The 26209-nt window shown below is 53.3% G+C and overlaps 12 protein-coding genes across 12 annotated transcripts; 6 read left to right on the top strand and 6 right to left on the bottom strand.

Annotated features, from left to right (window-relative positions):
- Positions 1-725: 725 nt before the first annotated feature.
- PODANS_4_7850 (uncharacterized protein) lies at positions 726-1817 on the bottom strand (the record flags this gene model as incomplete). Its single annotated transcript, XM_001906013.1, has 1 exon — positions 726-1817. The coding sequence occupies one exon, from the start codon at positions 1815-1817 to the stop codon at positions 726-728; it is 1092 nt and encodes a 363-aa protein (XP_001906048.1).
- A 2926-nt stretch (positions 1818-4743) lies between these two features.
- Positions 4744-5136, top strand: PODANS_4_7860 (uncharacterized protein; the record flags this gene model as incomplete). The annotated part of the gene is made up of 1 exon (XM_001906012.1): positions 4744-5136. One exon carries the CDS (start codon positions 4744-4746, stop codon positions 5134-5136), a length of 393 nt encoding a protein of 130 aa, XP_001906047.1.
- A 1500-nt stretch (positions 5137-6636) lies between these two features.
- PODANS_4_7870 (uncharacterized protein) lies at positions 6637-6855 on the top strand (the record flags this gene model as incomplete). Its single annotated transcript, XM_001906011.1, has 1 exon — positions 6637-6855. The coding sequence occupies one exon, from the start codon at positions 6637-6639 to the stop codon at positions 6853-6855; it is 219 nt and encodes a 72-aa protein (XP_001906046.1).
- A 933-nt stretch (positions 6856-7788) lies between these two features.
- On the top strand, positions 7789-9335 carry PODANS_4_7880 (uncharacterized protein; the record flags this gene model as incomplete). Its single annotated transcript, XM_001906010.1, has 4 exons — positions 7789-8046; positions 8105-8377; positions 8445-8826; positions 8881-9335. The coding sequence occupies 4 exons, from the start codon at positions 7789-7791 to the stop codon at positions 9333-9335; spliced, it is 1368 nt and encodes a 455-aa protein (XP_001906045.1).
- Positions 9336-9625: 290 nt separating this feature from the next.
- Positions 9626-10277, bottom strand: PODANS_4_7890 (uncharacterized protein; the record flags this gene model as incomplete). Its single annotated transcript, XM_001906009.1, has 2 exons — positions 9626-9939; positions 10061-10277. 2 exons carry the CDS (start codon positions 10275-10277, stop codon positions 9626-9628), a joined length of 531 nt encoding a protein of 176 aa, XP_001906044.1.
- Positions 10278-10794: 517 nt separating this feature from the next.
- PODANS_4_7900 (uncharacterized protein) lies at positions 10795-13178 on the bottom strand (the record flags this gene model as incomplete). The annotated part of the gene is made up of 2 exons (XM_001906008.1): positions 10795-12840; positions 12939-13178. 2 exons carry the CDS (start codon positions 13176-13178, stop codon positions 10795-10797), a joined length of 2286 nt encoding a protein of 761 aa, XP_001906043.1.
- A 742-nt stretch (positions 13179-13920) lies between these two features.
- PODANS_4_7910 (uncharacterized protein) lies at positions 13921-15126 on the top strand (the record flags this gene model as incomplete). The annotated part of the gene is made up of 2 exons (XM_001906007.1): positions 13921-14023; positions 14072-15126. The coding sequence occupies 2 exons, from the start codon at positions 13921-13923 to the stop codon at positions 15124-15126; spliced, it is 1158 nt and encodes a 385-aa protein (XP_001906042.1).
- A 73-nt stretch (positions 15127-15199) lies between these two features.
- Positions 15200-16993, bottom strand: PODANS_4_7920 (uncharacterized protein; the record flags this gene model as incomplete). Its single annotated transcript, XM_001906006.1, has 1 exon — positions 15200-16993. One exon carries the CDS (start codon positions 16991-16993, stop codon positions 15200-15202), a length of 1794 nt encoding a protein of 597 aa, XP_001906041.1.
- A 1404-nt stretch (positions 16994-18397) lies between these two features.
- Positions 18398-20197, bottom strand: PODANS_4_7930 (uncharacterized protein; the record flags this gene model as incomplete). The annotated part of the gene is made up of 1 exon (XM_001906005.1): positions 18398-20197. The coding sequence occupies one exon, from the start codon at positions 20195-20197 to the stop codon at positions 18398-18400; it is 1800 nt and encodes a 599-aa protein (XP_001906040.1).
- Positions 20198-21474: 1277 nt separating this feature from the next.
- PODANS_4_7940 (uncharacterized protein) lies at positions 21475-22108 on the bottom strand (the record flags this gene model as incomplete). The annotated part of the gene is made up of 2 exons (XM_001906004.1): positions 21475-21663; positions 21719-22108. 2 exons carry the CDS (start codon positions 22106-22108, stop codon positions 21475-21477), a joined length of 579 nt encoding a protein of 192 aa, XP_001906039.1.
- A 627-nt stretch (positions 22109-22735) lies between these two features.
- PODANS_4_7950 (uncharacterized protein) lies at positions 22736-24345 on the top strand (the record flags this gene model as incomplete). The annotated part of the gene is made up of 3 exons (XM_001906003.1): positions 22736-23071; positions 23128-24115; positions 24176-24345. The coding sequence occupies 3 exons, from the start codon at positions 22736-22738 to the stop codon at positions 24343-24345; spliced, it is 1494 nt and encodes a 497-aa protein (XP_001906038.1).
- A 672-nt stretch (positions 24346-25017) lies between these two features.
- Positions 25018-26091, top strand: PODANS_4_7960 (uncharacterized protein; the record flags this gene model as incomplete). The annotated part of the gene is made up of 1 exon (XM_001906002.1): positions 25018-26091. The coding sequence occupies one exon, from the start codon at positions 25018-25020 to the stop codon at positions 26089-26091; it is 1074 nt and encodes a 357-aa protein (XP_001906037.1).
- Between the last annotated feature and the right edge of the window lie 118 nt (positions 26092-26209).

Here is a 26209-nt window from a genome sequence, read left to right as displayed (position 1 = left end):
TTTTTCTCGTTGAAAAGCGATGGCGAGGAGTTTCTGGTGTTGAAGCAAGGGATGGGGCATGGACGAGGAGATGTAATATAAAGGAGGCCAAGATCTCATATAAAAAAAAAGATCAAATCCTATAATTAGATAATACCCAGAAAAGAAACCGCCAATCGCCCGTACCTTCGGCCGATTTGATCATACGGATATTTTCTCGGACTTGTACCCTACCTACCCATCAACCCACACAAGTACCATGCAGAACCAAACCTCAAGCCTGCCCAAAGTTTTCCCATCACTCCAATAGGGGTCAGGAACAAGAAACACTCCCATCTTGGCACAGGCCTCGACCTACTTGTTCCTTCTTTGTCAAAATATTATATCATTATCATTTGTGTATATGTGCTCTCTCTTCCAAAATGTACCAAAAACCCAAAAAAAAAAAAAAAGGCCAAATAAACGAACGAAACAGTTCAATGCCATACTGTATATAAAATCGTCGGAGGGTTTATAGACGCGCGACATAAACCTGGGGTATCTTTATCAAGATTCAAAAAGAGAAAAGAAACGGAAGAAAAAACCAACCGCTACCATGCTCCTTTGTCCCAATGTCCAACACCGCCGCTTCCCATCGTCATCAGCCATTAACAATACTCTTCTTTCCTCCTTTGCCAAATCGCTCACCTCCCAAAACAGACCAAAAACGCCGTTTCATGATATACACAAACACCTCCTCAACCCCATCATAAATCATCCTCCAAAAACCTCCTCATCAACAAATTAAACCTCGTATCCCTGCCCCGCACCACCTCGGGCGTCAACTCCCTCAAATACCTCTCCCAGGCCATCTGACTCCAGGCATGATACGCCAGCTGGTTCGTAAACAAGCTGCCCCCATGCCTCTCAATCTCGCCCTCCCAGTACTTTGCCTTTTCCTTGTCCAACCTCTCATGCATCCAGTCAATATGCCTCCACGTCCATGTCGGCCAGAAAAACGCATCGGGCGCCAGGGCGCAAACCTCGCTTGGGTGCTCCTCGGCGAGCTCCTTTGGCAGAATCACAGAGTGGTAATTCCATTCCTTGGAGAGGTCGGTGTTGTTATAGGATTCTAGCCACCTGGTGAGGAAAGTCGAGTTGGGCCGGGCGGCGATGACGGCGTTGCAGAGACCCCAGCGGTTTCCGCCTTCTGCGCCCAGGATTACATCATGGGGCGAGGGGTTGGCGAGGATGTGGTCAAAGGGACGGAGGGCAAAGGCGTCGATGTCGAGGTAGATGCCTCCGTCTGTCAGGAGGGCTTTGAGGCGCAATGTGTCCGAGACGTGAGCGTAGTGGTCGGATGAGGAGGTGGGTGGATGGTGGATTAACGTGATGTCTTTTGACAACCGACGAATCCAAGGATTGGTTAATGGGTCGGCGTTGGGGTCCGGCGAGGGTGGTTCGGAGAGGTAGGTATAATGAAGATATACAGCGTCCGGTTTGAGAGATACGATGGCTGACCTGACTGCGAGGTAGCTGAGGAAATCAAAGTGACCTGCACCCGGGTTGTACAGTGGGTTCTTCAGCCCGTAGTTGAAGTGGACAATGTTTGGTATTGGTTCGGAATCGTCGGTGGTATGGTGGTTGTGATGGTGTTCAAACGAGGAAGACTGGCCGTTGAGGCATGCCAGCTCGGCTTCGGTCGGGACGAAGGCTTGCTCGATCCATTTCTGACCCGAAAATGGGTTCGTCTGTCTCACATGGTCCCCGAATCGGTAAAGGTAGGGCGCGGATATGTAGATGACTATGCAGCCGTAGACGATAGCGACGAGACGGTAGGCATTGCGCGACACGATCATCTTCTCGGTTCTTGGATCGCGTCGTCGATGTTAAAGGTCGTCGAGTGAGGAATTGGGTCGGAGCCGCAAAAACGTTATGTTGGCGGCGGCGGCAGCTTTTTGCAACCCCGACGTTCGAATGGTTGGGAAGGTCAAAGCCGAGACCGAAGAAAATATTAGGTATGAGGAATACAGGGGGGGGGAAGCTGAGGTGTCAGGCAAGGCTAAAAGGGGCTAGGTCATGTCTCGTGGTGGGCTGTTTGTTGCAACCGCATGTGCCGAAGTGAAGAGCAGGAGGAGTCGATGATGCTGTAGGTTGAAAGTTTGGATGTTGTCGGGACTTGGTTGGGGTGGGAATAGTGGAGGCCTGGAGGGGCAAGGTTTTATTGATTCTGGCCATTCGCCAATTCTTCGCGAAAGCACTTCTTCAGACAACCAGGAGGTGGTCGAGTTTCTGGGCAAGGCATGGCATCGCAAGGCACAAGGCAAAGGTCCCGTCATCTGTGACAGCAAGAGCTGGGGCCAAGTACCCTGGTACCCAGTCCGAGCTTGAGCCAGGAACCAATGCAAGCCTGAGCAAGACCCCGGCAGGCTGGACCCACCAACCCCCTCCCCCGCCAATCCCGTCAAAAGAGCAAGGCTTGGCGCTGTGCGGTGTAAGGCGCGGGCGGCGGCCCACTCCTCGAGCCTGCATCTCGATGCCCAAAACAGCAACACAAGAATGCGGTGCTGTCATCCAAACTGTTTCATCGCCCAGGATTTCTTCTAGATCTTTTTTTCTCAGAGTCATTGGCGTCTCAAAACAAAACACCACGGCAGCCAGCTGGCCTGTCGACACTCCACCGTCACTCCAAGCCCCATGTGGCATCGAGTACAACCTGGAACTAAATATCGCACGAGTGCGAGTGTCGTTTGGTCCGTGGCTCGGAGATATTGGACCGGCTGTAACTATGATGCTGCAATACCTACCTTTGTCCTAGCGCTGACGAGGCTCAGAAACAGGAAATAGACCATAGCCAAGAGCGGCTGGAAATCGGCATACTACAGCACGTCGGACAGTGACATTCTGCCTCGGTAGTACAACGACACCACCAGAACTGGGACTATGCAGTGCGTGCTGCGCAGTTGGGTCGCTGAGAGCGTGGCTATGCTCTTGTGCTGTTCTGATGCAGCAACTCGTACGGCTGAAGCCAGTATAGCCTCCTAGCGTAGCAATAGTGCTATGTAACTCGCGCATTACAAAAGGACCTCGAGAGTCGTGTGATGTCTGAAGATCTCTTGTCGGATTGGGATTGGGATTGGGATGCGTGTGATGCGAGTGTGTAGAGTATCGATAGGTAGAGCCCAGAGATGTGACGTGCCGGGATGCCGAACCCCGCCTCCAACACCACCTTGGTTTGGGAGAAATATTGAGTGTTGGGCGAAGAACAAAAAGAAAATTGGATAGAATGTTGGTGGGTTTTCCTGTTGCCTGCTGTCTTATAGCTCGAGGTTACGCGGCAGGCTACGTAACGCAGACTTGTGTCTGCTGACACACATTTTCACATCTCACGGCCGTTGAAACACTGACACGCTTGGTGATCGGAATCTGCACCCTGGCCATCTGCACGGAAAGCTACCGCCCTCGAATTCGCGTGGGGGATATGACTGAAACAGACATTCGGCAGTTTTGAATTTGATATTAATCAGAGTTGTGATCAAAACATGCATCTCCTCCGCATCATGCCAAGCTTGGACACTAGAGCTCTGATCGAGCTCTGAATAGCTTCAACCGCCAAGTCCCACCCTAAATGCGGGGTGACCAAACGGCGTTGTGGCTGGCCGCTCCCGAAGGTGGGTGGTGGGTCCGATCTCCACAGCGGTTGACCCACGCGTTATGGCGTGCATTCCCAACTCACAAGTTGACAGACGCAGGGAAAGTCAAAGTTGGAAAAAACAAACAACTCAATCTCCTTCTTCCTACGATTTTTGGAAATTTTGGGCCACCCGCCGTCGAGTTTCGTCTTGACAACCTCAAGATGCTCATGAACGTCACCACTTCAGTTTAGGCGGCCTCAACGTCCTGTACCACCAAGCCAGTCCACCATGGTCGATTGAACGCCCGCCCGGAATGCTGCAACTGGCAGAGAGAGTCGGACAGAGCCTGGACTCTTGATCCTGTCTCTCTCTCGGCAGGAGCGCTGTCTCGTCGATCGCCACGTGTTTCTGCTCCTTGGAACAATATCGTCAGCAGACCTCTCTCCATCTTCTCTTCAGCAGGCGCGCGGCAATGCCGAGCAGCACTTGAGCAGCAGCACAGCATCCGGCAGGCGGGCGAGATCCACTGGTTTGGACAGCTTAACCCAGGGCGGCTCTCTTTGTTTATGCCCTAATCCGCAAAGCCAGCGCTCTAAACACACGATGGATGCCCAGTGGTACTGTCTGACCCCTGGACGCTGGAGATTGGAGATTGGAGGTTGGAGAGATTGCTGGGTCGGTACGGAGTAGCGGTTGCGGCAGAAAACACAAAAAATGATAATGGAGGAGGTGTGAGTGGTGTGTGGTGTTCTGCTTGCTCACCCACCGCACCCCAACCCCGTTGTTTTTGTGCCGCCCACCTTTTGTTTTCCTTGCGACATTTCGACTTTTGGCCCTTCCTATCGTTTGCCCTAGACAAGTCTCTATCTCCTCTTTTACGCCATTTTGCTTCATTCGCTGCGCTGCGCAAGTTCGTCGCATTTTTGCTGTCCAATTTTCCACGTAAGTTGGGCTGCCCGAACAGTTTGCGCCGCGAGAAAAGTTGAGAGCTGCTGTCCGCGCATGTGGTCTGCCGAGCGCATCGCGCAATTTTTGCTGCTTTCGCGTCGCATACACACAGTTGAAGCTCTCGCGGGATCGCGCTTCACTTGTGTATCCATACTGACTTTTTTGGAGCAGATAATCACAGGTTAATTCCACATTATCAGCCATGGCTCGTGAAGGAACCCGTTCGTCCACCGGCAACTCCAAGCCGCGTGTCTTTCAGACTGTCGACACCGCTCCTGCCGTGAAGAGGACCACCAAGCCCAAGGCTGCGAAGGAGGAGACCAAGGGCGCCAAACCCACCGGTGTAACCAAGAAGAAGGCCGCCCCCAAGAAGGAGACCGTTGCGAAGAAGGTATGTCGGCTGCGCCTCAGGTTGTGTGGAGGACATATCAGGCACAATCGGGCTAACTCTCTGACTTTCAGGCCAAGGCTGCTGTCAAGAAGGCCGCGCCCAAGAAGGCAGCCGAGAAGGCCGAGAAGACGGAGAAGGCCGACAAGCCCGAGAAGGCTGAAAAGGCCGAGAAGGTTGAGAAGGTCGAGAAAGCTGAGAAGGTGAGACAACTCTTTCTCCCCCTGGCATAACCCAAGACACAACTAACCATATCTTCCTGATAGCCCAAGACAACAACCAAGAAGAAGGAGGCTGCTGCTGCCAAATAAACGGTGAACCGGCGTGTCCCATCTCTCTTCCTCTTCCCTGTGCAAAGCTACATCAACACACGGGGAACTCTTCAGTGCACATTCTTTGGATGTCAGGGTCTCTTATCTTTCCCGAGTATTTAATCCCCTTGGCTATATATATAGTAACTGGCTTTTTCTCTGTGTGTAAGGAGCGTCTTGGTTATATATTTCGGTTCTTTTTCATCTGGTTTCTTATGTTGTAGTGTAAAGGAGTGTGGTTTGAAGAATAGGCAACAGAGCTGTCTTTGCTTTATCTTAAACTTGGGATCCTGTGCTGATGTTATGGTTGACAATTGTTCCTAGAGCTTGCTCATGTCAGATATTGACGATTGTGAAGAAGACCTCCATCAAGAAGCAGCCAGGTGGGGATCGAATCCATCACGATAGCTGAACTTTGCTTGGCCCAGGCTTCAGAGACGAGCTGTCTCGGCACAGACGAGATTATCACCCATCGAAAGATGTATTTCGTCAAGATACAGGACCCCCCGGATCTACAACCGATGACAGCATTAGTTAACTTACCACCGCCCAATTTTCTCCTCAGTTAGTAGGCCTGGTCTATTTTCTATCGAGAAGTGTTTCTTTCCCTTGATAGGTAAAATGGTCAGTCAGGAGCTCTGCACGAACGGCACGCTGTTGACCACATTCAAGCCATGTCTCGATAGGTGACTTATACGAAGGAGATAAGTCTGGCGGCGTCTGGAACGGCATGGAATTTTCAAAAGGTTTGGTATGTGGCTTGAAGCATGTCTAATCATCACGTCAGTTGGAGTGTGGGGTGAGATGGGAGGCAAAAGCCATGGATCGAGACTCGGAGAGGAATGAATGTGAATAACCTACCCCCAGAAAACCAATAACCCGGTTGCTGGAAACCTAGTTTGCGACATGTCACTGCGTCTGACCCAGTGTGCAGAGAGAGGTGAAATCACGGCGTTGATGATACCAAGAGGGATCATGGTATGCGGGGCACTTTCAGATGGGGTATAGAGTTCGGGAAGGGCAGAGAGGTGATATGAGAGGGCTGAACAGAATTATGCCTACTTGCGTTACGGAGCGAGCTGTTGAGTGTTTTGTGGTAAACCCTCGAACCTGCGGGAAGTTTGAAAAGATGGGCCATCGATTATCTGACCTTTGTGGTGGAGGGCAAGCTTAAAAAGCAGCTGGTCAGCCCCCTCCGTTGATTTCTGCCCCTCCTCTCCATGTGAAAGTCAGATGGATGGATGTGGCATGGAGCACGACAGAAATAAGCGGGCAGCGGACCGTGACAACCACATAAAATTGCTACCCTCCCCTCTTTTCTTTGCTTCTTCTCTGCCCTACCGTCTGACACTCGATCCGATCTCTTCTGGACGGGGGTCTGGAACAGGGTCGTGACATGGCAGCTGCAAGCTTTCCCCGCCTTGGTGTGGCTCGCGTGGTTTGCTGGGTAGGGTTGCAGGGCAGAATTGTGAGGTTGCAGTTCCTGTTTACCCATGATTATGTGATTGAACCTGTGAGAGAGATGGATGTCAACGTCGAAAATAGACACACTGCGTGGGATGTTGAACAGCGTGGACAAAAGGGACAAGCCACCTTCTCAGGCCGGTCAAGATGAGCCAGTCATGGAGAAGGCTCTTGATCGGGTAGAGTTGGAATGTGCCATACATTATACATATGCAAGGGAAGCACGACCTGCGCACCTATAGCATATCTCTTCTTGAGGCAGCGGAGGAGGTGTGATCCCGTGGGCATCCCGTGTCCATCCCTTCCGAAGGATCAGATCAGCCGGCAACATACAGACCGAGTCTCGGATAGTGTGCACCCAAGTGTTTAAAGATGTAGAAACAGAAAGAACTTGGACCAATCCAATAACACGATAGCCGAGGGCATGACTTTTTTATTATCCAGATGAAGAAAGTTACACACACGTCTAGGTGGTAGACGACTCGAGGGTTGCTATCAGGGACGGCGAGCAGGTGCATGATGGTTACACAGGAGGCTCCGTGTGTGTGTGTGTGTGTGTGTGCGTGCGTGCTGCCGTCGACGCTGCTGCCCATTGCCTTGCCGGTGGGCGAGTGGGTGAGTGCATCGTGTTTGCTGTCGAGGGGAGCCTATCATGTTGGAGATAGTGAGACGTCATGTGGTGGTGATGCCGTTCCACCATGTCGCCCCTCCCCCATCCGACTCACTCGCGCCTGCCTCTAAAAGATAAAACGGCGGCCTTTCATCCATGGGGAACCGGAGGTGTTTGGGGGAAAAGCTGGACATGTCAAGCCTCACATCATCACATGCTTTCTCGTGCCTGCGGCCTGCCTGGCGCCATCTCGTGCCAACCTAAAAAGAGGTCCCCGAGGCGTCTCGTGTATACCGGTCGTGGCTTCCTTATCTTGGTCGCCAGCGTCACACATCGCCATCATTAAGGTTTCTTGTGTGGGGAGGCCCACCACAAAAAGCTACCATTGCTCTTTCCCCCCTCCTCCCACTCTCTGCTCTGCTCTGCTCTCGCTGCCCTCTGCTCTCTGTCATCTGGAAACATCGGACAGCAGCCATGGAGCGCTCTGATTGCCTGATCCCCAGATGGGACGAGAACAGAACTGAATTTGACAAGTTCGAGCTCAACTTCAAAGGATGGTGCTACCTTAGACCCGACAAGGTTTACTCCGCCACGACAATTCTCGCCAACTACTTCATAGATGCAACCTGGACTCCGAGTGTCGACTGGGAGATCACCGTTCAGGAACCCACCCCTGAGACGCCAATTTCGCCCCTGCCTGGTCGAGAAGGCCTGGCCTATGTGGCCCTCAACGTAAGTCCCAAACCCCTCAAACTCTGTCGAGCAAAACGCAGACCTGATGTCCTGTCAGCTTCTCTTTACAACCACCGACGGCGGCTCCGAAAAGCTCGCAAGCGAGAGCAATTGCCGCTCATACTTCAACGAGCTATCGAAACAGCTTATATGGCCCTGTCTTGATGCATCTCGCAACAAGATTCAGATTGACTTTGTGACGTGGAAGTTGGAACCCAGTTGGGGCTATTCCACTGCCTTCTCACGGTACTGGCTCAAGGGTTGGTCGCATAAGCCCACCCAGCAGCAGATGGAGCTCCCAGCTTACAACATCAGTTACGTTCTGCGCGATGTAAGTCGATCTTCTTATGCTCTATGCGAGTTCTGTATGCTATGCTGATATTCGATCCTCACCCCAGCTCACCAACCTCAAGGGCCTTCGTAAAGGGGATACTTGTCACGATTCTTGTCCCAAGGGGGCCGTGGTGGAGTGCACCAAGCACCTCTTGCGCCAGGCTCAGCAAGAGCTCGCCGAGGTCCGCAAAACTGCCAGCGGCGCATTGAGGCAGCCGTTTGGTGCAGAGGAAGAGGAGAACGTGGAGGCTCTGATTGAGGAGAACATCCGTCATGCAGTTGCCACCAACAACTCAATTAGAGCCATCCTCAACATTCTGAATCGGAATGTTGGCCTGGGCCGCAGCCGCTTTTTCTTCATGCGGATCCTCCGTCGAATCCTCAACCGGCCCAAGTACTTGAACATGGTCATAACCGACAAGACCTTCGGGAGCAAGAAAGAGTCCAGTAAGTCCGCCTCCAAAAGGAGCATGTGAAGCTGTACTGACTCGTATCACCCAGTGTCTGGTGATGTTAATTTCTTCGAATGCATAGCCAGGACTATGGCTGGCCACATTCGTTTGAGGAGTGCCGCTACTCGTCACAAGCTCCGAGGCCATGTTCAAGAGGCCGTCTCGGGAACCCTTGAGGAAACACAACTTGTCAGCTACTTTGGCCTGGTGGCTGCGAAGGTCGGTCAGCAGGCTCATCATGATGCCGCTCTCGACAAAGTCGGCCAGCATTACTTCGACGCATTTTGGGATGTTGAAGCGGATATCGAGGCCCTTATTCAGATTCTGGACAATGAGTATGCCGCGAATGGCGAGAAAATGTTCAGAAAGAAGAGAAAGGCTGTCCCGAAGGGCACACCCAGGTGTCTGTTGGAAAAGGCTGCTCTGAATGAGAAGCTGGACAAGCTGGAGAACGACTCGGACTCGGAGCTGGAGATGGACGAGGAGTACGATGAGAAGTACTGATTTTGGGGTGGCGATCTCTGGTGACATGGAACGGAGTTTATTTACCGGGCTCGCTTTGCGTTGATATGCTGCCGAGCGGCCAAGGGGCAGCTTTAGGAAGCCTGGTGCTCGTGCTGAAGATATTGGGCGAGGTCATGTTGGTTGCTATTAATCTCAATTCAAGATGGGCGGCCACGCTGGCGATGTTGTTCGTTATTTGACAAGTAAGTTTGCAAATTCGAGACAGGTAACATTTTGTTTACTCATCAAGCTCACGCGAGATTACTGATTGTTTTTGGTGTACTATCATCTCAGTGATCTGGTGCCTGGAAGGTGTTTCCGCCACCGACTCTCTCCATGCAGATTAGCTTTCCTGTGCCAGTCTCCCTCACGTCTTGTGCCCCGAGGGTGTGTTTGTAGAGCTTGGCAGCTTCCTCGTCTCGGGTAAAGAGGAGTAAGCGTCTCAGGTGCTCATCCCATTCGGAGACTATCTCGTCCAGACAGGACATCATGAATCTGGCCAGTCCTTTGCCTTGGTGGGAGGGGAGGACGTAGACGTCTGTGAGGTAGGCGAAGGTGAGGCGGTCGGTTATCAGGCGGCCAAAGCCTATTAGTTCTTTTTCTTCTATATAAATACAAATGGTGTCAGTTTGTGTAAGTCTCTTTTTTCTTTCTTTTTTATTATTTAATTTTATTTTTTCTATAACAAAAAAACTTGGGATTGTGAGGTGATTTTGGGGTACTACCATCATAGAGACCGAGGCAAAGTGAGTTTTGGACTAGAGTCTGGAGATGGGCGTGGGTGAGGGGTTTGGACCAGTAGATGAAGTCTGAGTTGAAGGCTGCGGAGAGGGCGTCGAGGGAGATGAGGGTGGGATCGGTGGAGACTGTGCATGTGAAGCTCTTGCTGCTTGTGGTGACGACAGTCTTTGTCCATGATTTGTGCTCAGTTGGTTGAGACATCTTGGAGGTCGGTGAAGCTGATGAGACGGGATGAACAATGAGATGGGATGAGTGGGGATGGAAAGTTCAAAGTGATGAGAGAGTCAACTGTTGAAATGAGATAAGACCAAAAGTCTTTGTTAGTTGAAATTCCAAAGCTTTTATAGTTGCAGATATCAAGCTGAAAGGAGTCATATATCCATCACGCCCTAACGTTGACAAGGAAGGTGGGTGGGTAGCGAATCTACAAAGTATGAACCTGCATTCATGCATGATAAAGCCTTGGTTGTTCTAGAAGTATTCCACATTCCCGTTAACCCGCCGGGACGGGCCTTGGTGACTCACCCTGAACACCGGCATCGGGCCGGGGTCTTGGCAGGATTTGCCGGAGACAGTGAGGTTGATGAGGCTTGACTTGAGGTAAGAGGCAACTCTTGGGAAAATATCCACAATTTTCAAAATTAATTCCAGAACCGCTTTGCTATTTGATTAAAGGACACATTATCTTTCAACCCCCCCCCCCCCCCAAAAAAAAATATCAAAGCCCCAACCCCTCCACCTGCCCCAAAAACTCACTCCTCACCCCCCTCAGCAACCCCTCCACATCAACCCCATTCAGATACTTCTCACTAACCCCCGTGTTCACCCGCCTCTTCAGCAACTCCTTCAACTCCCACCTCCACTTCTGCACCTCCTGCTTCCCCACCGCCCTCGCCTGCTTCTCCTGCTGCTTCTTCCCGCTCCCCTTCCCCTTCCAGCTGCCCACCTTCTCAAACTCATCCTCGTCCAGCTCGATCCCCAGCTCCTCCGCCGCGTTCTTCAGCCAGTCATCCTCCTTTGCGCCCTTCTCCTTGGCAATCGTCGTCTCGGTGATCTTCTTGGAGAGCGTCACGCGGGGTTTGAGGTGGGATACCAGCCGCCTGTCGATGTCAATGGTCTGGACGCCCAAGAGGTCCTTCTTGGGCTTGCCGCTGGAGGCTGCAGTGGAGGCGTGGACCTTGGTGATGAGGCGCTGGGTGGGGATGTCCTCCTTGGGGCCGCAGAGCATGATCGACACGCCGGATTGAGTCGCACGAGCGGTACGACCGGAGCGATGGACGTAGTCGTCTGCGCTGCGGGGGACGTGGTAATGGATTACGAGGTCGACGTTGGGGATGTCGAGACCGCGGGCGGCGACGTCGGTTGCTACCAGGATGGGAGCCTGAACGGAGGAGCCGGGGTTGGCGTTCTTGGGTGGGTCGGCCTTGAACTTTTCGAGGGAGCGGAGACGGGCTTTTTGCTCCATGTCGGAGTGGAGAGAGATGGCGGGGAGACCGAGGTTTTGGAGGAAGGGGGTGAGGCGGCGGACGGTGTTGATCGCATTGGTAAAGACGAGGGCACGGCGGGTGGGTTGGAGGAGGAGGACGGCGTAGAGGTAGAGGTCCTTCTCGAGATCACCGCAGTGGATGAGGCCTTCTTTCAGCTTGTCGGCCATCTGGGAGACGGGGTTCGCATCGATGAACTTGGGCTTGGCCTCCCGGAAGTTGAGCTTCTTGAGCAAGTGCTCGAGGGACTCAGCTTCTCCCATGAGGTTGTAGCGGGCCTTGCCGGCGAGCTTCTGCTGGAGGGCCTTGTTGAAGGTGGCAGAAAAGACCAGGGTCTGGCGGTTGTGTTTGGGCGTAGGCTCTTCGTCGGAATCCGAATCTTCCTCAGCCTCCTCACCGGGACGCGTCCGGTCCAAGGCCTTGATGATGTCCTCTGCTTCCTTAAACTGGCCATCCTTGAGCAGGCGGTCAGCCTCATCCACCACGAGGAAGTCGATCTGCCTGATCGAGTTCATTACGGCAATTTCTGTGCTGATGACCTCCCACAGACGACCAGGTGTTCCGATGATGATATCTGCCTTCTCCAACTGCCTCAGCTGCTTCTGAATAGCCAAACCACCAGTGACTGAGCAGATGTAAGGCGACTCGGTAAGGCCATCGCTAAGCTTCTTCAAGTGATCCGAAATCTGATGAGCCAATTCTCTTGTTGGTGAAAGGATCATGGCGATTGGGTGTTTCTTCTCGTCCTCATTTCCCTCTGCCTGCTTCGCAAGCCACTTTTCCACAATGGGAATCCCAAAGGCCAAGGTCTTGCCGGAACCCGTGGACGCTTTACCGATAACATCGTGACCGTTGATTATTTCTGGAATAGCGCGTGCCTGAATCGGTGTTGGCTTGCCGAATCTGAGGTTTCCAATCGCTGCTACCAGGTCAGGCGACAGCTCAAGTGGCGCCCATTCGGATGTATCAACGTCTTCCTCTGGTTCGATATCAGGTAAGGTGTCGAGGCTGGTGAACAGATTCGACTCCAATTCGGGATCTTCCGTAGGTTGTGGCGCTGGTTTCTTTTGCTTCTTGGCGTCTTTCTTTCCATCTTTCTTTGCCTCCTTTGGCTCCTTCTTTTGGTCCTTGGCGTCCTTCTTCTTGGTCTTGGGTTCCTTCTTTTGGTCACCCGCCTTGGTCTCTACTGGAGTTGACTCCTCCTCAGGTGTGTCGTCGAAGCCTTCGAATTCATCTTCATTGTCCTCCATTTTTTGGTTCTCAGCCTTCTTGTCATCCTTCTTCTTGCCAGCTTTGCCTTTAGGCACAGCAGCCACCTAAATGAGCGTGAGTAAGACTTCTTATGAGCCTCAAGATGAACCAGGCCATTGAAACTCACAAATTTGACAACATCGCCCTCTCTGACGACATCAACACCCTGGATTTCCTCCAGGCCGTAAAACCCTTCGGCGTCATCAAACATCTCAGGAACTTCGACAGTCTGCCATGGCAACTCATCGACGGGGACAAAGTGTTTCTCCGTATTTTGCGTCTTTTGGCGTTTTGGGCCGCCTTTTGATTGCGAGCGCTTGGCCTGCGCCTGCTCGCCGGAGTGCTTTCTCTTCTTGTCGAACGCCATTGTATGAGACTGGCAGAATCGGTAGCGCGGGAGTCGGGCAAAGTTGAGGGAGGGCCTCGATAAAGGTTGGAGCTGCTGTGCGATGTTTTGCTTACATCAACAGAATAAGAGCGCCTTGATGATATGAGAGCGACCGTAACGTACCTATCGATGTGTTTTGAGATGTGATGTCGAAGGTGAAGCAAATATCCCTGCGAGAAAAGTGAAAAATCGATGATGGGAAACTTACAATTGGCGGACCCACTTTTTAGGAAGTTCAGTTCAGCTGCCGAACAGAAGGATGGCTCTCAGCCCGGCAGCGCAAAATGGTCATCAGTGGAGAGCATTGCATTCTCATCCCATCTCCTGGAAGATTCACTTGTGAGATCTTTCAGTCTCGACATGAGCATTTATATGCCGTGGCTTACAACTTGCAACTGTCATGCTAGAACCCTAACCCTTGTATTCCCTCACCGCCTGCCGGAAACAGCTAGCCAGAATCTCAGTTACACCACTACCTGCCCCGCGATGTACTGAATTTGGCATCAAAAAAGTTCAAGCTTCATGTAAGCCTGCATTAACACTCACATCACAACCGGCTACTTCGTGAGGTCCCAAATCGAATCTCACTCGACTCTCCAATTCTTCTCACAAGATATTTTTATTCTGGATCTATCTCCAATTTCCTGGATTCTATTACCTTACTTAAACTAAAACTCACCTTCGGTGACACACACATTGCGGGGTTCATATTTCTGCCAGAATGGGAAAATCGTCAAAAGACAAGCGCGACGCCTACTACCGGCTCGCCAAAGAACAAGGCTGGCGCGCCAGAAGTGCTTTCAAGCTCCTCCAGTTGGATGAGGGTATGTTCAACGACTTGATACCCAACTCATAACTAACTTGTGTCTCAGAATTCAACCTCTTCGAAAATGTCACCCGAGTTGTAGACCTGTGTGCTGCCCCGGGCAGTTGGTCTCAAGTTCTCTCCAGAGTCCTGATCAAAAATGAAAAATTCGGCCGCTGTGCCTGGGAAGACCGTGAAGCCCAGTTCCGTCAGAGGATGCTCAACTTAATCCCATCAGCGTCCTCCCAAGAGGACAGCCAGCAAGAAACGAAGCAAGACGTTGAAATGGCCAACACACAAGATGAAACCACCGCCAGGCCAGACGTCAAGATCGTCTCCATCGATCTCCAGCCCATCAGCCCCCTCCCGGGCGTCATCACCCTCCGAGCCGATATCACCCACCCCGCCACCGTCCCCCTTCTCCTCAAAGCGCTGGACCCATCTTACGACCCCGAAACATCCACCAACCAGCAAGCCCAACACCCAGTCGACCTCGTCATCAGCGACGGTGCTCCTGATGTCACCGGTCTACACGACCTCGACATCTACGTCCAATCCCAGCTCCTCTTCGCCGCCCTCAACCTCGCCCTCTGCGTGTTAAAACCAGGCGGAAAGTTTGTCGCCAAAATTTTCCGCGGCCGCAACGTGGACCTCCTCTACGCCCAGCTCAAGGTCTTCTTCGAGAAAGTCCATGTGGCCAAGCCAAGGTCTTCCCGTGCGAGCAGCGTGGAGGCGTTCATCGTCTGCATCAACTTTCAGCCGCCAGAGGGTTTCAAGGCCAGCCTGGAGGAGCCCTTGGGCGTGGGTAGCCGGCTGGCTGAGTTGCAAGAGCAACAGCAAGACCCCATCTCGCAGTCTGAGCCATCAAAAGCGGATGATGATGGTATCACTGAGGTTATCCTCGAGGACCTTTCCGGAAGCGATAACAAGAACAGATGGATAGCCCCTTTCATCGCCTGCGGTGACCTTTCGGCTTTCGATTCTGATGCCTCTTATAAGCTCGCAGCCGGTCACGTTTCTCTGCCTCCTGTGCAACCACCTACTGCGCCGCCTTACAAACGGGCTATTGAGTTGAGGAGGCAGAATGGAGGTGCCTATGGGAAGCCGGTAGTTGCCAAATAGACAGCCACAAAAGCATCACATGCCAAGACCAACTCATGAGCTTCGAATGACTTGTCCTGCCTATTCTTTTACTTCAAAGAGCCTTGATCTTCATCCACTCCGTAGTACCCAGGCCCAAGTTCAACCCGTTCTCCGCCCACCATCTCCTGACCTTTGTCTGGTCGCCAAGAGAATCTTCCAGCGCCTCTTCCACATCCATGGTCTTGTATTCCACCCTCCTGCCCTTCTTCCCATTCATCCCTGGCAGCTCCCCATGAGCATACTTCCTCCACCACTCCAGCACATGAATATGCGCATGATACGTCGCCTCCATCAAGATCTGATTATCAAACTCCAACTTGTCATCCCCCCTCAGCCGCCTCCAACACTCCAGCACCTCCACCTGCCCCCACCGACTCGCCATCTTGCAAACCGCCTCGTGATGTCCCGCCGGTATACCGCTCTCCTCCCACCACCTAATCACCTCCACCATCCCCCACTGCGCCGCCCCCAGCAACGCCTTCCCCGGCTTCAGCGCCACGGCCGAGTTCTGCAGGCTCGCCTCCCTCCACCACTCCAAAACATGAATGTGCCCCTTCGAACTCGCCCCCTCAAACGCAGCCTCGCTGTACTTGAGCGGCAGCCCGCTCCTCCTCCACCACTCCAGCACGTGCACGAACCCCCTCATCGACGCCTTATCCACCGCCTCACAATCATACTGCTTCTCCAAAAAGCTCGGGCTCTTCCTCCACCACTCCAAAATATCCGTCCTCCCATAGTAAGCCGACGCCTTTGTCGGTATCGTCTTGCCGTCAAAACACTTGAACAAATGAGGTGAATTCCCCTCGATCCAAGTCAAGACCCCCGTCAAGGAAAACTTGAAGATGAGGTGCACAGCCAACGCGCTCAAATCACAAAACCCCGCCGGAGCCTTTGCCAGCTTCCTACAGATCTCCTCCGTATCCGCGCCCAGAAGCGTCCACTCCAACTCATGCATAAAAACGCCCACCAGATCTCCCTTATCCCTCGGCTCCCTCCTCCACCCCTCCCCCGTGGGCACCTCGAGGGTAGTATAAACCCCCAAACTCGTCGCCAACTCCCAATCCCCCAAAAACTCAAAAATCATACTCCACAGCTCCGGAGGAAGCTGGCTCCTTGCCTTCTTCTGTTTCCCCTTCTTCACCACCAACACCGGCAAACTACCACCCCCAACGTCAACATTAAACCCCACCTTCAACAAATCCGCCTGGTTCTTGATGATCCCAAGCAGCTCGTTAAACCCCTCCCACTCCACCACCCTCTTCCCACTTCCATCCCCGGCATACGACCACAAGACTGGCGGCAGCACCCTCACCCACCCCCACTTCCGATGCAGCTTCCCCATCTGCCGCCTCGTAACCGGGCTCTCCCACATCTGCTTCGTCATCCCGGGCACCATCAGCACCCTCTTGCTCGCGTCCCACCCCCTCAGCACCTGCAACAATAAATTGTCCGCAATCCCCACCATCATCTTCGCCAGTGTATCAGCATCTATCGGTGCCAACACCAGCAAATCCGCCCATTCGATCAGTTCCGAAGCTTGCTGCTCATTCGTGGCAAGGGAGGCGGGTTTGTTTTGGTGAACCATGATCTCCTGCGCCAACCGATGCGTCAAATCGTCGACGATGGCGCGGGTGGTGATTTGCGTTTCTTTGGAGAGCCGGACGGCGATGGTCTGGGCGTAGGCCACGTCGCGGGGGCCATTGGAGGCGACGAGCAGGTGGAGGGAGCGGGGGCGGGAGTTGAGGTCTGCGATGATGGGGGTGTCGTCGAGGTGGTGGTGATGTCCCAAGCGGCGGGAGGTGTAGTAAGGGGACGGGGAGGGGGTGGAGGGGTAGGCTTCGGACATTTTGACCATCTGTCCCTGTTCGTCGACTGTGATCAATCCCCCTTGTGATGTCCCAATCCCAAATCGAGTAAATAAACCTCCCTCCTCCTCCTTCTCCTGTGGAAAGTTGAATTTGTTCTTGGCGAACTGATCCCCAGACCTGGGTTCTGTCGTTCTGCGCTTTCCGTTCGAATACAATTTCCTCTCTCTCTCTCAGGTCCCAAGTTGGAAATAACTTTGTCGGCTGCAGTTGATCAAACGTAATAATCGCCGGCCTGAACAAACATCCTCTTGTTCAACACAAGAACCTCTTGTCAATAAACAAACAAATCTTTCCAAAAGTCAAAAAAGTGAAATCAGCGCTGGGATGGGATGGAATTCTTAAACCTGACGTCTATCTTACCCCATCACCACTCAACAGGGATCTCCCAAAAAACCAATCATATTCATCCAAGTGGGGTCTACCCCAGATAAATAAGTGGGATCAATGAGGCGAAAACCCCCATCGGGACGGCCTGGCTCTTTCTTTCCAGGTGGTGACATAACCACCCCCCACCTAGCCTACAAAGTAATCGAAGACACCAGACAAATCAAAAAGCGGCACTAACACAGAAACCATCAATTTTAACCTACAATATATCATCTATATCACCACCAAACCCCCTGAAGATTTTCAATAGAAGTACTTCCAAAAGCCTTCGATAATTGATCTTATTTTGGACTTCATAATGCTAGTATTTGGGGAGAAAGTTGTGTATTAAAGGTGCTCTGTAGATATTTGCAAGTCTCGATTAATTTGTGTACCGGTTGTCCCCCACCTGCCTACACTTCCCAGCCGGTGTCTTTGCTCCGGGACGCAGGAGCCCTACCAAACAATACATGTTAAACTTTAGGGCCTGCCTCAAGACTCTTCATAAAGCTCAAACCTTCATGAAATCTATGATCCCATGAAACCCTCGCAAAGTATATTTCTACCTTCCCCGATCCAGCCATGGCCTCATCAATATGCTCAACCATTGCCCGATCCTGAAGCTTGACCATAGCTGCCTAGTCTACCACAAGAACCCCCCAATCTCGGACCTCCTCCCACTATCAATTGGCCCTCCGTCAGTCTAGCCGCCCACACCATTTTTTCCCTCTTTCCCGCTCATTCACGTGCTCCCACATTGATTACCTCCCCTACTCCATGTCAACACATCACCCATCACAACCCTCACAATCACTGGCCAAAAGCTGCAACCTCAAACATAAAAAACAAATCAAAACTTTTCTTTCATCAACCCACGCTGATGAATACTCTCTCAAACCGCTATTTTCCCTCCCCCACAAACCCTCCAACCCACGCTTCCAACAACCTCCCCAAACAAACCATATTCACACCACACCTCACTTACAAAACTCCCTTGCCGTTAATCTCTCCAACCTTCAGATAGACTTCTTCCTACTCCTATCATCCTTCGGACCCTTAGACCCAGCAGGCCCTGCAACCCCCAACCCATAAGAAACCTTCTCCCCCATGCTAGCTATCTTCCCAATCCAGCTCTTGCTCTTAGTAAGCTTTGGCCGACAAGACCTGCTCCCCTCCTTCGCCTCGGCCGCCTTCCGCTTATTCTTATCCTCAGCGTTCTTGACAGCCTCTTCCTCCTCATCCCCACCAACAGTTTCCTCAATCTTCCGGTTCGGCACCCCTACCCTCCCATGATAGGCAGCCTGATCCCATCTGGTCATCTCATCATCGTCCCCCTCCAACAAACCCAACAACCCAGGCGGACAAGGCGTGTCCTTCGCCTCCATCTCGGGCGGCGCAATCCTTGGTGTATACGTTTCAGGAGCCTGCCAAAAACCCTCCTCTCCCTCCTGCTCTCCACCCCCCTCCCCTTCATCCCGCTCCCCGCTCAGGCTCCCCTCCTTATCCTTCCTCCTCGGGCTCAGCTTCAACGAATCCAACAACCCCTCCACCCCCTTCCTTCCCTCCCTCTCCTTCCTTCTCTCCTCCTTCTCCCTCTTCTTCTCCTCCCGCCTCGCCTTGCCCTCCACCACCAAATTCTTCCTCATCGCCTCAAAACCAGCCGCCTCATTCGTGTACCCCCCCTTCCTCGAAATCGCCGCCAGCCTCTTCCACAACTTGTGACAAATCCCCTCCCCAATCACCGGCGCGCGCACCAACTTCTGACACTCCTCTGTCCCCTCCTTCTCGTCCAAATTCCCCAGCTTCAGCAGGTCCGTCCATGTCTTTTCGCACTTGATGGTGATGTGCTCCCTCTCTTCCTCGGACAGCTCCTCGTCTTCTTCAAACACGACAGAGTGGATGAATGCTCGTGCACGCTCGACGGGGACAAGTTTCTGGAAGGCGGGTGTCTGTTCAATGGGCATGGAACCCGAGGGGGTTGGGGGAGGGGACGAGGATCTGCTGCCAGACATGGTGGTGACGTAGAAGTGGTTGTTGGTGTGGGAATGCTCGGTGGAGTAGTAGTAGTGGTGGTGGTGAGGTGTGGAGAAGGGGCTTGGGTGGCTGTCGTTGGAGGGCGTGATGATATTCTGTTGTTGTTCTTGGTAAAGGTAAGGCGAGAGTGGAATGGTGCAAGAGTCGGATAGCTGGGTGGTTGTGTTGAAATGTGCTGCTAGCTGTAGGCTGGAACAAGAGAGGGTGTCGTCAGAGAGTCTCCAGATAAGTTGGCTGGTGGTGGTGGTGGTGGTGGTGGTGGAGGAAGATCGTCGGCTGGTGGGTCGAGAGTGAGGCGACGACCGAGGGAGAGGAGGAGGAGTCGGATCTCGGTGTTGGTGGGAGGATGAAGATGCAAAAGATGTGCTCGGTGGTGGTGATGGTGGTGGTTGCTGCTGGGTAAACGCAGATAACAAAATTGACTTTATGAATATTTTCTTGAAAGGCTTCTTGATAAGCTGTCTGGTTCGTGCTCTTCTGTGGCCTGACAGAAAAGCCGAGCTTTGGTTTGGAGTAGAAGCCATCGTTTTCAAAGCGTGCGGTGGTCTGAGCCGGCGGCTGGACGAGGGGAGACAGCAGTGGTTTCCGCTGGGCCTGTTCCGCTTTTGCCAGTGTCCCGACCGAGGGTGAGGGGACTGATGGATGAGAAAGGTGTGTGGTGGTGAGCTGGTACCTATGGAAGCAACGGCGGCCGAGAAAATGCCGGTATTATAGCAACAGTCCCGCAGTCTCATACGAGTACTGGGCTGCCCCGTCCCTGTTTGCTTCCAATGTCCTTTCATGCTGACTTCTTCTGTTTTCCGACATTTCCATGCTCTCTATGTCGTTGTTTGCCTCCATGGTGAGTGTCTGGAGGTGAGGTCAAAAGAGCCGATTAGGTCGGGGTCTGAAGAGATGATGTGCATGAGCAGGGCGGTAGGGCTGACGGTGCCTTTACACTTACTTGGGTTCTGGCCCCCCTGCTAGGGAATCGCACCCGAATGGTTGAGGATTGTGCATGATGGGCCAGATTGCATGCTCCGGTGCCTTTCGAGACGGCTCCCAGCAGCTGCGAGCTTCAATGTCTCTCGCGGAAGCTTGTTCCGACGGAATTCGGCCGGGGAAGGCAGCTGTCCTTCCGGGACCGGCCACAGATGCCAAAGGCCGAGACTGACTGGTTTTTCCTTCTCCCACAGCGACTGAGAAGTGAAGAAACCCACCATGACAAAGACTGTCCGGATGGAAACTTGCACGATTTGTGAAAACTGACACAATTCCAGCTCTGGTCCCAGATTCTAATCAAACATGTGATGTAAGTGGGTGCAGGCATGATTTCTGTTATGGAGACAAGTACAACCTGGGGGAGAGAGCAATCGGGCTGTTGCCAAAGTCGATTTGCTTCCTGGTCCCACCTGCCAACCCAGATACCTACCTAGGTCGTGAACGGTAAGAGATATATGCCTTCGCCAGTCTGTTCTAAGACACGTGGTCAATATGAAACGTTGCAAGCTACACCTAACCCTGATGAAGGCATGATGAAGCCCTGATCCTGTTGCCAGAACGAGGCCGGCAAGTAGACCGTACTAAAATAAAACAATCAGTCAAGACTTTTCTTGGGCTCCAAAAAACCATGGGTTGTGGGATGAGAAAGTTGATTTTCCCCTGACACCCCTCGCCATAGAGTTATAGTAGGCTCCAGCTGAAGTAGAGACCAAAGTTATTCGTTCATTTTTCATCACACCAAACAACATCAACAAGAGGCTATGATCTCCAAGTGACCGAGGTCGTGTCGTGCCCTATACACCTTATCTATTCCACTTCCGGACCTCCCTGAAAAGTAGCCGAGTCAAAACACTGCTCGTTTCGATAAAACGGCAATTCCATCGCACTCAGGGCTGCCCTGTCTTCTCTTCTCTTGGGTGGCCTTCTTTTTGGTTTCTTTCAAGGTTGTGAAAATAATGCGCCCAAAGACAGAAGCTGAATGCGAACGGGAATTCTCCATTTCCATGATCATCACAACGGGTATTGTACCCTAGCAAAAAAAAAACATCATCATGTATAACAACAAAAAAAGAAGTAATCAGGCAAACTTGGCCGGATTAGTGGGTATCATCCTCCTCAGCACATCAATCTGCCTCGCCTGCCCCTTGTTCTTCAGGTCTGCCACCCCTCGCTTGTCTATCCTCCTCATTCCGTTGGAATAGATGACTGTGAAATCGGGGATGACCTCGCCGGCTGGGACTTCGGTGTGGGGGGTTAGGGTGCAATGCTGGTTTGCCTGTCAGCATCTCCTCTGTGTCTACCTGTGGGAAGATGAAACAAACCTTTCCTATTACTGCGCCCGCTCCAACTTTTGAGCCAACTCCAACTGTGGTTCCCTCCCCGATGATGGTATTACCAGCTTCGATGGAGGCGGCCACTTCGACGGTCGCGTAGTCTCCGAGGGTCACGGCTTGTTCGGTTACTTTGCCCGATGTTCCGATGGCACCGATCATGGTGCGCTCGTGAACCACACAGCGACGGCCAATGGTGATGCGCCCGGCGAGGGAGTCGAGTTTGGCGCGGGGGTGGATGACGGACTCGGAAGAGATGGTGATGAGGTTTGTACCGGTGAGGAGGGCCGATTCGGCGATGGTGATGGAGGAGGAGAAGTGGACTGGTGGTTTAGGGCCTGCTGAGACGGCGGGGAGGATGGAGTGGCGTTTGGAAGACATCTTTGCTAAAAGTCGAGAGTTTTGTTTTGTGGTGATGTTTGGTGGTGTTGATCACTGGCCAAGGCTGACACTGCTAGATTGTCGAGAGCTTGGGCGCATGGCACAGTATACGTAGTTGCAAGGAAGGGAGTGGTAGCTGGACAAAAACAATATAGCATTGACTGATAACTAGAGCCACACGCAGCTCCTCGTCCCGAGGGCGTTGTGGGCGGACGGTCGAGGCTGGAGCGCAAGGCTGACGATTGTTTGTCGAGACAGAGATGGTGTTGTTCAGGGAACTTTTTGTTGAAGCTCTCGGAGCTCTTCAGCGAACAGCTTCCCCCCACACTGCGTCAGCGATCTTGGCAGCTCTCGCCACAGGCGGCCCAAGTGCCTGCCCGCCACATCCCGGTAAATTTCAGCCAATCATCGACGTTGCGAAACCAAATCTCAAAGAAGCCGCTCACAATCGCTCAATTGAGCCACAGGCCAACCTCAACCTCCCTCGTCGTGGTCGTCCCCAGGAACGAACGAACCCCTCGACGACCTCTTCTCCCTCTTCTCAACCCGCCACCCCCCCCGGCCCCGGCCCACTGGCATTCCGCCTCCCTCTGTCTCTGCCGAGCAGAGACACGAATCTATACCAACATGTTGTCCCGCACTGCTGCGCCCACCAAGGCGTCGGCCAAGACCCTCACAAACGCTGTCGCGGCCGCCACGACGCAACAACAATGCCGTTCGTTCGCTACCGTCCAGGACGGCGCTGCCCCTAGCCGTACCTATGGTGGCCTTCGCGACCAGGACCGCATCTTCCAGAACCTCTACGGCCGCTTCCCCCCCGACCTCAAGAGCGCCAAGAAGATGGGCGACTGGCACAAGACCAAGGAGATCCTCCTCAAGGGCCACGACTGGATCATTGGCGAGATCAAGGCCTCCGGCCTCCGCGGACGTGGTGGTGCTGGTTTCCCCTCGGGTCTGAAATGGGTGCGTTTGGAGCTTTGGACGACAGAAGAAGTAAGCTTACTAACGCTGTTATGCAGTCGTTCATGAACTTCAAGGACTGGGACAAGGACAACAAACCGAGATACCTGGTTGTCAACGCCGATGAGGGTGAGCCGGGAACCTGCAAGGATCGCGAGATTATGCGCAAGGACCCCCACAAGCTGGTGGAGGGCTGCTTGGTCGCTGGCCGTGCCATGAACGCTTCGGCTGCTTACATTTACATTCGTGGAGAGTTTATCCACGAGGCTGCCGTTCTCCAAAACGCCATCAACGAGGCTTATGCCGACGGTCTTATTGGCAAGAACGCCTGCGGTTCCGGTTATGACTTTGATGTCTACGTTCACCGTGGTGGCGGTGCCTACGTCTGCGGTGAGGAGACCAGCTTGATCGAGTCTCTTGAGGGCAAGCCTGGCAAGCCCCGCTTGAAGCCTCCTTTCCCTGCCGCTGTCGGTCTTTTCGGTTGCCCTTCCACTGTTGCCAACGTCGAGACTGTTGCTGTTGCCCCTACCATCTGCCGTCGCGGTGGCAGCTGGTTCGCCGGCTTCGGCCGTGAGCGCAACCAGGGCACCAAGCTCTTCTGCATCAGCGGTCACGTCAACAACCCCTGCACAGTCGAGGAGGAGATGAGCATTCCTCTCCGGGAGCTTATCGACAAGCACTGCGGCGGTGTCCGTGGCGGCTGGGACAACCTCCTGGCTGTCATCCCCGGTGGTTCTTCCACCCCTATCCTGCCCAAGCATGTCTGCGACGACCAGCTCATGGATTTCGATGCCCTGAAGGACAGCCAGTCCGGTCTCGGCACCGCTGCTGTCATCGTCATGGACAAGAGCACCGATGTTGTCCGCGCCATCTCCCGTCTCAGCCACTTCTACCGCCACGAGTCTTGCGGCCAGTGCACTCCTTGCCGTGAAGGCAGCAAGTGGACCGAGCAGATCATGCAAAGATTCGAGAAGGGCCAGGGTCGCGAGCGTGAGATTGACATGTTGCAGGAGCTGACCAAGCAGGTGGAGGGTCACACCATTTGCGGTATGTTTCTTCCCTTCTCCTGATTGATAAATAACTACTTTTTGCTGACCCAATTCCTAGCTTTGGGTGAGGCTTTTGCCTGGCCTATCCAGGGTCTTATCCGCCACTTCAGGCCAGAGCTTGAGGCGCGCATGCAAAAGTTTGCTCAGGAGAACGGTGGCGAGGCGCTTGCTGGTGGGTGGAAGCGTGACTCTAGGGAGAAGGGTGTGCTTGTCTCTCCTGGTATGTAAGGGTATAGGTGTACAGCTGGTGGGAGGCCTTAGATAAAAGGAGGCATGAAGTTTGGAATTGAGAGAGAATTCGTTGCAGCCATTGTGTACATGTGCATCATTCTCTCGCTGGGCGGTGTTGTATTTACTTGAAGATTAGGGGGCATATGGAAGGCAACGAATACATGTGGTGTTTGAACATTTGCCTCTGTTTATCCCTTGCCACAGGAGTCAGGGGCTGATTCGAGGGAGCTGAACGGATGCGCGCTAGGAAATGCACCAACCATAAACAGCAAAAACCAGCCACCCAATGGAGCGACATTTGTGCCTGAAACCCGACAGCTCATCTCACGATTTGTCGATTTTGTTTTTCACCGACGCGATTCTTCTTGAGACCCGAGCATCTTTTCATCTCAACTTTACTTTTGATACCGACTTTAAGACGACCGTTTAGTTCTTGCCAAGGACACGCATACTTCTCATGAGTGAACAGCTTGCCCGACCCATCTCGCTCTCGTAAAAGATACACCGCCAAGACATTGAATTACCCACACTTCACGTCTCACTCTCACCACCATCAGAACAACATCTCACAACAACCACGTCCAAAACAAGCCATCACAATATTCACACGACACAACACAACCGATTCTTACCGCCCACCCCCGTGACGATCCCCTCCCTTCCCTCAAAATGTCACAAAACACCTTCCACCAATTCATCAAATTCTCCACCGACGCCTACGGCCTCGAACGCACCCTCCGCTTCCTCCAATCCCTCACCCAGCTTTTACTTTCTTACCCCTCCCTCCCCCTGGCCCTCCTCCCCTTCCTCGGCTTCCCCGCCGAGAAAATCCCCCGCACCCTCTCCCCTCGAAAGAAACTCACCCTCACCGAACTCAAATCCCGGCTCTCCCTGGGGCGGCGCTACTTCCGCCTCTTCCGCTTCCTAGAGTCCTTCTCCCAAGCCTTTGATAAATACATCGAGGCCTCGGCAAAGTCGAAAGCGGAAGGGAAGCCACCATCCTCGGGCGCAGAAAAGGCCAAAGCCGGGCTGGCAGTCGGCCTCCTCCTAGGCGGCGTCGGCATCGAGAAATGGCTAGAGATACTGAGCAAATCCTTCAACGGGGTCTATTACTGTGCTGAGACGGCCACGTTCGTTGACGAGCTCAAGGTCGACGGGCTGGGGGTCTGGGGCAGGGAGCTTGCAAGGAAGGTGATGAAGGAAGGGAACAGGATGTGGTTTTTTGCGTTGATTCTGGCTGTTCTCGCCGGGGGTTGGAAGGTCGGCAGGTTGGGGGCCGAGATTGCGCAGACGAGGAGGGAGGTGAGGCACCTTGAGAAGGAGGTGAGGAGGGAAAGAGGTGCCGCAGGGCCGACGCTGGTGAAGCCCCCTCCTCCCCAGATGAGTAGCAGGTCGAAGGGGGGGCACGGGGGGTGGGAGGAGCAGCAGCAGCAGTGGAGGGAGCAGGAGACGAGGTTGGGGCGGGTGAGGGTTGGGGAGGAAAGGTTGGAGGAGTTACGGACAAAGTTGGACAAGTTGTTGGACACGAGGTATAAGGCGGGGAGGCGGGCGGTGGCGGATGTGTTGGATATGGCTGTGCCGGGGAAGGCGGTGGGGTGGGTACCGTTTTCGACGGGGGTGGTGTCGGCGTTGATGTTGGCGAGTACGTGGTTGACGGGGTTGGAGGTTTGGGAGAAGTGCGGGGAGAGTGTTGCCAAGTCGGAGGCGAAGGGGGAGGCGAAGGCTAAGCCGAAGAGCGAGTGAGTGAGTGGAGGTGGTGCAAGGGATGGTGTATATATATATATATATATATATGTGGGCAGCGTAATCACAGGGAGGTCACAAGGGGGTGGTAGAATAAGGCAGCAGGATATAGACATCA

The sequence above is a fragment of the Podospora anserina genome, chromosome 4 (assembly GCF_000226545.1).
Source record: "Podospora anserina S mat+ genomic DNA chromosome 4, supercontig 4".
NCBI lineage: Eukaryota > Fungi > Ascomycota > Sordariomycetes > Sordariales > Podosporaceae > Podospora > Podospora anserina.
Note: the sequence above shows the minus strand (reverse complement) of the source record. Positions and strands in the feature narration are given on the sequence as shown.